The sequence below is a fragment of the Oryctolagus cuniculus genome, chromosome 11, assembly GCF_964237555.1.
Source record: "Oryctolagus cuniculus chromosome 11, mOryCun1.1, whole genome shotgun sequence".
NCBI classification, from domain to species: domain Eukaryota; kingdom Metazoa; phylum Chordata; class Mammalia; order Lagomorpha; family Leporidae; genus Oryctolagus; species Oryctolagus cuniculus.
Window position 1 is genome coordinate 112007676 of NC_091442.1, and position 9408 is coordinate 112017083.

At 42.7% G+C, this 9408-nt stretch overlaps 1 protein-coding gene across 1 annotated transcript; it reads right to left on the reverse strand.

Moving 5' to 3' along the window:
• Nucleotides 1-3252: 3252 nt before the first annotated feature.
• Nucleotides 3253-4695, reverse strand: LOC100328942 (FKBP prolyl isomerase 1A). The gene is given in 1 exon segment (NM_001171126.2): nucleotides 3253-4695. A coding segment is annotated over 1 exon segment (327 nt). The 3' UTR covers nucleotides 3253-4368.
• Between the last annotated feature and the right edge of the window lie 4713 nt (nucleotides 4696-9408).

A 9408-nucleotide genomic window follows, 5' to 3' on the forward strand; every position in this document is an offset into this window, starting at 1 on the left:
AGATTAGTTCATTCTAGATGTGTAGGTTAATTACTGGGGTTTCTAATGTGTTTCGTTAGTCCACCTGTCTGTTTTGGTGCCAGTACCAAGCTGTTTTGATTACAGTTACCCTGTAACATATCTTGAAACCTGATATTGTGATGCCTCTGGATTTGTTTCTGTTGTTTACGATTGCTTTAACTATTCAGGGGGTCCTTCATAAAAAATAGCTTTTTTTAAATAAAGATTTTATTTACTTATTTGAATGGCAGAGAGGAGATCTTCCATCTACTGGTTAAGTCCCCATATGACCACAATGGATGGGGCTGGGCCTGGCAGAAGCCAGGAGCCACGAGCTTCTTCCAGGTCTCACATGTGGATGCAGGGACCATCATCCATTGCTTTTCCAGACACATAAGTGGGGAGCTGGGTGGATGTGGAACAGCCAGAACTTGAACCAGCACCCAAACGGGAGGCTGCTGTCACAGGTGGTAGCTTGACTTGCTGTGCCACAATGCCGGCCATGCTAGCTTTTGCTTTTAATACTCATCTTACAATTTCTTATCCTGTTTTTGTGATTCCTATTATTTTCTATATTGTTTCATCCTTTCTTTCTCAAATTTAACCATTAACTTCTTTTGCCTAACTTCCATTTACTAATTTTCAGCATATCTCCTTTTATGCCAAAATTGTTTTTAAAGTTGTATACCAATTCCATTACACACATACACTTACACAGCAGGTGGAAGACTTCTCTTCTCTCAACCCCCCTCCATAATTCTGCCTTTCAAACAAATAAATCTTTTTTAAAAGAAGCTTCTTGCTGTTGTTTGATTCATACACATGGGATTATAATTTACAATCGTCCATGTATCTTAATTTTCTCACTTGGTAATGACTTTTTGAAAATCCTTCCAGATCCTCACACAGCTCCATTTGTTTTCTGTGATGGACTACATACTGTTCCATGGCGTGAAGGCTTCATCATGTACTCATCCATCTCTCTGCTGAGGGTTACTAAATTTTATATCCGATTCGTTGCCACTTTGAACAGTTCTGAAACAAACATCATATTTTTATGTTCTTATGTATTCTTTTCTTTCCATTGGACATACACCCTGATCTGAAATGGCTGGATTGAAAAATACATATTACTAATTTTACTAGGTATTGGACAAATCGTTTTCCATAAACACTGCAGCCTTTACATTTCCACCAGCAACTGTGAAAGTATGCTCTCATTTTATCCCCATCAGCAAGGATGTATTGATTCATTTTTAGGAGTTTGCAGTGTAGCGTGATAGTCTACACTTGCCTCCCCCAACTCTCCTTCATGACGGATACTCAAGGCATTTTTTTCTTTCACATGGTATTTTGTGTATAGGGATGGCACGCTTGTCAGTGCAGTAGGATGGCGAATCTAAACATCAATCCCAAACCATTTGAGAAGTTTAATTTGTGGAATAATATTTAAATGGTTTTTTAAAAGATTTATGTATGTATTTGAAAGAGTCACAGAGAAAGAGGTCTTCCGCCTACTGTTGCCATCCCCAGCTGGGCACAGTGGCCAGGGTGTAGCCAGGCTGAAGTCAGGAGCTTCATCCAAGTCTTCCACATGTTTGCAGGGGCCCATGCATTTGGGCCGTCTTCCACTGCTTTCCCAGGCCATAGCAGAGAGCTGGATTGCAAGTGGAGCACCCGGGTCTCTGGCACCCATATGGATGCTGGCATCATAGGCAAAGGCTTTACTTGCTGAACCACAGCACCAGCCCCTAAAAGGTTATTTGAAGGAGATGCATCATGTACCTGAAATAAAATCAAATGAATGTCCACAGCACACTCTTAGTGTGCTCCACGGCCATAGCAAACCACTGTATGCAAACTGAGTGTTTTCAACAACTGAGATTTACTTATTTTTCTGTAGGCCAGGAAGCCCAAAAGTCAAGGTGCTAGCAGGGCTCTTCCTGGTAAGGGTTCTTTTCCTGGTCTAGAGAGGGCCATGTTCTCTCTGAACGTGTCCTGAACTGGTAGAGAAAGCAGGCTCTTTGATGTGTCTGCCTTAAAGAACACAGATCCCCCAGTTTCAGTCTTGAGTTATTTCCTTGTAAATCCTATTTCCAAATACAATGACATTAGGGATTAGGGCTTCAGCATAGAAATTTTGGAGGGGACACAATTCAGTCCACAGCATATGATGCATACGAGAATAAGTACGTTTAGATTAAAGATTCAAGTATATTGAAATGATTGAATAAAATCTTATAAAATATTCAAAGAAACACATGTGCAGCCTGAGACCCTGAGATGTTGGGTGGTTAGACCTTGCTAACCATAACTAGAGAGCCAGAAACTGTAAAACAAAGGATTGACGTGTTTGCATAAAAATTTAAAACTCTGTATGAGAAAAGATACCATAAAACAGAATCGCTGGATAAAATCAATAAGTAAAAGATTTGCAAAAAAGTGATGTTGTTAGTCGATCAAGAGATAATATCCACAACGTCGAAATGTGCTTACAATTTGATGAGGGAGAGATAATAAAATAGGAAAATGGATTTGAAAGGGCTGTTTAGTCTTTCTCTGTGTTTGGATTGAGATCTAACTCGCACACAGTGAAGAGGTGAGTGACTGTGGGTGTATACAACTGTTCACTACCATGCTGATCAAAATGTAGACAACCACCTATATCGCAAAGGTTCCCTCTGCCCTACTCTAGCCAAGCCTCAGAGGTAACTTAAGTTCTGACGTCTGTCACCATTGCTTCTAATTTTCTGCTCCTGTACTTCAATGAATGGGATCACTCAGGGTCTGCTCAAAAGATCGAATCTACCAACTTTGGTTGCTCAACCTAGTATCAGTCAGATTCATTCATGTCATTGCACATGTTCATGGTTTGTGCAGTATTCCATATCGAATATACCAAATTTTATGTTTTTTTGTTTGGTATTTGTAGCATTTCTAGGACTTGGTTAAAATAAATTGTGATGAAAATTCTGTACATATCTCTTGTGGACACATCCACTTTGTTATATACACTACACATAGGAGTGGGATTGCTTGACTTTGCCCAAAATTGGAAGTGTCTATATAGTTTTACTATTCTGATAGGTATAAAGTACTATCCCATTGTGATTTTTATGTGTATTTTTCAATGTTGAGCAACTTTACAAATGCTTACTGGGACATGTTTTGGGTATCTTACGTGAAGTTCCTGTTCAAATCTCTTGCTTATTTTTAATCGGGTTTTTTTTTTTTTTTTTTTTTTTTTTTTTTTGAGAAAAGCCAGCATAAAGCACTTTATTGCAATAATAAAACTCGAAACTCATGTGGTACTGGAGCGAAGTGGGGGCAGCAACAGTTTCTCTCACCAAATCACTACACAGGAGAGCAGAGGGGTGTGAAGGGGGTGGGAGGCAGAGCCGGGAAACCCGAGATCAGCGGAGACAGCCAAGCATCAAACACCAGGAGATGCTAAAGCTGCGATGACCAGCATCACTTTCAAGAGAACACTCAAGGATGTGTCGTGATGGCCGGGCTTTCGCTGGGTGATGGTCTACAAACAGCACCTTCAATTTAAACTTTCAATTAAAAGTTTCTTAAAATTTAGGAAGTGTTGGGAGTCTTGGATAGCTAGGAGATTATAAAAGTTCTGAAAATCCACTAGAAAAACCACAGGATGGAGGGGAAAAGAAAAAGCCAGGTCACAAAGAAGGCTTCAGTGGTCCCTGCTGGCCCAGGGACAGGTACCTGTAGTGTCCAGCGTTGCAGGAAAGTGATCTAGTTTCAGAGGCAGAGGGTTCCGGGGAGGCTGGGCTGGGGCTGTGGAGGCAAAGGCTCTCCCGTCCCCACTTCAGTCTGGGCAGGGCTGTTACTCTACCCGAGGACCTCTCAGCCCTCAGCAGCGTCTCACTTCTGCTGTGGCTTTGCAGTGCCGCAGCAAGACTGTTTAATACATAATAGATACAAATCTCATCCAAAAAATAAAAATAAAATAAAGATTCTTGCAAACCCCGTTCCCCAACACCAATTCCTGTTCTAAAGTGAACCCATCACTTGTGCTGTTAACACCTGACCACATCTTCACTGGAAACCTAGACCCAAGATGGAAACTGAATCTTCACCCCAAAACGAGAACAGAATAAATCGAGTCACTTGAGGTTTATGGCGTATGGTTTAGGTGATCACACATACAAGGGGAAGGGGAAGAGGAGTAGGGGTGTGAGAAGCAAAGCTGAGTGACAGAACACATTCAGTCGGGCAGATGTTTGTACAGAGGGCATCGTGGAACTGCAGGAAAAGCTCCGGATGGATTCATGTGCATGTGTCTGGAGCACCAGACCCTCCATGGCAGATCCAAGAACAGGGAGCTAAGGGAGGAGGCCATTCCTGTCATTCCAGTTTTAGAAGCTCCACGTCGAAGACGAGAGTGGCGTGTGGTGGGATGATGCCCGGGTGCCCAGTGGCACCGTAGGCATAGTCTGGGGAGATGGTCAGTTTGGCTCTCTGACCCACACTCATCTGGGCAACCCCTTCTTCCCAGCCTCGGATCACCTCCTGCTTGCCCAGCATAAACTTAAAGGGCTTGTTCCTGTCCCGGGAGGAATCGAATTTCTTTCCATCTTCAAGCATCCCGGTGTAGTGCACCACGCAGGTCTGGCCGCGCTTCGGGAAGGTGCGCCCGTCTCCGGGGGAGATGGTCTCCACCTGCACTCCCATGGCGGCAGCGGACGCTGGGCGGGCGGCGAGGCGGGCAGCGTGGACCGAGAGCAGACCTGGCAGCGGTTCCCTAATCGGGTTCTTGAAGCTTTAAAAATGTTTCCTGGATATAGGTCCTTGTCAGAGACACATTTTGAGACTTTCTGCTAGTCTGGAGTTTGCCTGTGTACTTTTTTTTAATCACTTCAGTTGATGAATAGTAGTTCTTAATTTTAATTTGCACTTAAAGAAATGCAAGTTCTCATTTTTTTTCATTTATAATGTTTTATGTGTCCTGTTTAGTAAATGTTCTCATTTCTCTCCAAGGTCATAAAGATACCCTGCTGTGTTTGCTTCTTGAAATTTAATATTTTTGCTTTTTACATTTAATATATGTGTCCCATCATGAATTAATTTTTGATATGAGACAGAAGTCAAGGTAATGTTTTCTCCTATGAGCAGCTGCTTGCTTCAGAATCCTGCATTGAAAACATGACTCAAGAATAATGCATTGAATATTTCAAAATGACCAAAAAGATTAGATTTTAAATGCTCTCACCACAAGGAAATGATGGATGCGAGTTAAGGGACATGTTAATCAGCACAATTGAATCATTCCACAGTCTATACATATGAAATCACACTGTATTCCACAAGCATATGTGGGGAGCAACTGGGAGCAACTCGGACTAGACTAAGTTACTGGAATTAAGACTTATTCTATGCATCTGCTCTCCCACAATATGGCGCTGAGAAGGGAGAAACAGCTTCTACACAGCTGCCTCCAGTTCAACCAATAAACTGTAGGACCTACTCCTGATTGGAGGAGAGCAGCGTACTCGGCGTGTGGGTAGCAGAGTTAGGATTGGCAGAGGAGGACTATAAAAGAGGAGAGAGACAACATGCACCAGGAACATCTAAGAGGAACACCTGTGCAGCCCCCGAGAGAGCCGGCTGGCGGTGTGCCGCTCCCCCGCGGAAGTGGGGAAAGTGGCCAGGGGAACCGCCCTTCCACGGAGGTGGAAGGACGGTAGCCAACCCGGGAAGAACCAGCAGCAAACCCGGGGAGGGCCGAGCAGACAGAAGAACAGCGCAGGGTCCTGTGTCGTTCCTCCACGAAGACGGGGAGCGACAGCATATATATTGTTTACCAATTAAAAATAAAATGTAAGAAATGTAATACACTGAAAAAAGAAAAGACCATTCTTCCCCTGCTGACTGGACCTGGAGCTCATGCAATAAATCAAGTGACAAAGTATGTGAATAGCTATTTCTGAATCACTGTTGTCTTTTATTTTTCTATTTATCAATCATCAAACTGATACATCCTATTTATTGTTATTTAATAAGAAGTGTAAGAATCTGACAAAGTCCTCTGAATTTATTCTCTAAGATTTTATTAACCACTCCAGGTCCTTTCTGTTTTCTTAAAAATGTTAAGATTAGTTTGTCAATTTACATACACACATATACCTCTCTGTTCCGGGCTTTTAAAGCGGATTGGATTAATATATACATTAATTTGGGGCTGGTGCTGTGGCACAGTAGGTTAATCCTCTGCCTGCAGTGCTGGCATCCCATATGAGTGCTGGTTCTAGTCCCGGTTGCTCCTCTCCAAGCAAGCTCTTGGAAGGAAAACCTCTCTCTCTGTCTCTCCCTCTCACTGTCTGTAACTCTACCTCTCAAAAAATAAATAAAATCTTTTAAAAAAGATAATGTTAATATATATGTATACATACATTAATTGGGAAAAATTGAAATCTTTTAGTATAGGCTCTTCAAAAATTCATGGAAAATATAATTAAAAGATAAATTACTTCAGTGTAACATTTTTGAAATCTGTAGTTTTAATTATTTGAGAGAGAGACAGACTCAGAGAAAGAAAACTCCCATCTGCTGGTTCACTCCCCAGTGGTTGCAAGAACAAAGGCAGGACCAGGCCAAAACCAGGAGCCAAGAACTTAATCTAGGTCTCCTGTGTGGCTGGCAGTGACCCCACAACTGGAGCCATCCATCACCTGCTGCCTTCAAAGATACAGACTAATAGGAAGTGGGAACTGGGAGCAGAGCTGGGACTTGAACCCACCAGGCACGCACTGTGGGTGTCCCAGCCAGTGTCTGAACACCCAGGTCAGATCTCCGCCCTCTAGTTCAGTGTTACATGTAGGAAATTCTGCTTAAATGGCATCCCTTGGCTATAGGAGCTAATTGCAGGTTTGGTGGAGTCTAAACAGCTAGGTAAGTAGTTTCAAGGGATTCTGTTTCTCTTCCCACTCACCTTGTTAGCTACCAGAGGCCTCCGTTTTTTCAAGCTCTCCTTGGATAATGCTAAAGTATGTTAGTGGGTTTTGTTTTATTTGTCTCCATTGGGCTTTCTCCTCTGCAGGTACTTCTCTCTCATCTTTGTTTTATTTGTTAAGTTGGCTCCATTTTGCAAAATTGTGCTCTCATTCCTCAACTGATGTTAGCTCTCCTGCTCTTTTTACTTTCTGGGTTTATACTGTCTTAATTCTATAGCAAATATCATACTGGTAAAATCTAGGAAGGCAATGGAAATGGATGATGTTTAGACTGAAGAGTACTTTAAATTTTTAATTTCTGCATTCTTAATTTCTGAAAGTCATTATTCATTTTTTTTTAAGTTTTTCTTTGGGGCCGGCACTGTGACGTAGTGGGTTAAGCAGCCACCTGCAATGCCAGCATCACATATGGACACGGGTTCAAGTCCCAGGTGCTACGCTTTCGACCCAGTTCTCTGCTGTGGCCTGGGAAAGCAGTGGAAGATGGTCCAAGTACTTTGGTCCCTGCACCCATGTCGGAGACCTGGAAGAAGCTCCTAGCTTTGGATCAGTTCAGCTTCAGCCATTGCAGCCATGTGAGGAGTGAACAAGCAGATGGAAGACCTCTTTCTCTGCCTCTGTCTCTCTCTCTGCCTCTGCCTTTCAAATGAATAAATAAATCTTAAAAATTTTTTTTTCTTTGTTTTTTTGCCCCATAGAGTTCTGTCTTTTCATGTGGTTCCTATCCTTTCATTGGATCTCTACTCCCTTTAAACCTTAATTATCACTTTACAGTCTCAAACATATGGTTCTCCCATTGCAAGTTCTTGTGGGTGCTAAATCTCTTGGTGGCTATGTCTTCTCAATCACCGGCAAGGTGGATCAATGCAACAGTTTGCAGTTATTTATCTGGGAGCTCATCATCGAATGGTATTGGGTTTTTACTGGATAGTTCAATGACACCGTGGTTCTAGAAATTGCTCCTGAAAGAGGTTTTGCGTGAGTTTTGACTATGTTCTCTCAAAATATGTATCACTGTCGGGTCAACTTGGAGATCAGTTTCTTGAATTGAGGATTCTTATACCTTGGGGAGGCTAAATGAGGAAACTTCAGAAAGTGTGTGGAAAATGCACATTTTCTTTTGATCCTACTTTCCCATGAATTTTTGACGCCCTCTTATATATTCAGGCTCTGTATTTACATATAGTTCACATATGGGATTTTTTTGGGTTCTCTCAGGGAATATTTTTCCCTCTCTGTCAGGCATCAGTGCAGAAATAAGATTCTTTATTCTAGCTGGTGGAAATTTTAAATTCTTTCTCCGAGGGCCTATGTTCTTCAAGAAGTGTAGCTCTCTCAGTCCCAGATTAAAGCCTTGGGTGGACAAGACTGCCGTGGTATCTCTGGCCCTTCCATTTCAGGCTACTGTCATGCCAGGGCACCTCAAAAAAAGTTTGTGGAAATGGCATTAAATGTTAAGTGCATTCAGGTACAATTTTTAAAGAAATATTTGAGAGGCAAGAGAAAGATCTGCCATCCACTGGTGTATTCTCCAAATACCTGCAACAGCTGGGGCTGGGACAGGAACCGGAAACTCAAACCAGGTCTCTCATGAGGATGTCATGACCCAACTATGTAAGCCATCACCTGTGTCCTCAGAGGGTGCTCATTAGCAAGAAGCTGGAGTTGGGTGCAGAGCTGGGACTTGACCCCAGGCACAGTGTCCCAACCAGCATCTTGATCACTATGCCAAACACCTACCCCTGGTGCAAACATTTTTGAAATACCTGCACAGATTTTTCAAAATACAGTTTACATGAACTTTCTGAAGATTCAAAATCTTTAAAACAAACCCTTTAAAATCTCATTTTCCATAAACATGTTGAAGCACCCTTGTACAGTCTGTAACCTTGTAGGAGCTGGAGTCCCCAGCTTGCTAAATGCTGGTTCCGCTTCTGTACTCTGGCTGCTTGCCTGCCTGCTGTGCTCCCCTGGAATTTATGACCTCCTGCCCCCCCACCCACCAGCTCCCTGGGATTTATGGCCCGATGCTTCCCGCCAGTGCTTCCCGTACCATCCCCTTTGTGTGGCCTTCCCGCCACATAACCTATACGTTTAAATGAACCAATGAACATGTTGGGTCCCAATACCTTGCCATATAGAGAGTAAGAAGGTAACCTACCTAGGAGATGACCTGCACCCTTCTAAGTGTGAGGCTATAAAAACCTCTCTTATGCAAACGAGAGGGCCTTTTGCCTGTGCACTGCTAAATGGCTGTGTGCAGGTTGGGGGTGGGGTAGGGGGGTCCCAACCGGCTGGTAACAATAAACCTCTGCTTTTGCATCCGGGATTGTGCCTTGTGCATTGATTGGGAAATTCGGACACAACAACTTAACCCACCATCTTTAAATTTCCTCTTTCCTTTTTGAACTTGATTATCTTTCTTTTAAAAGAT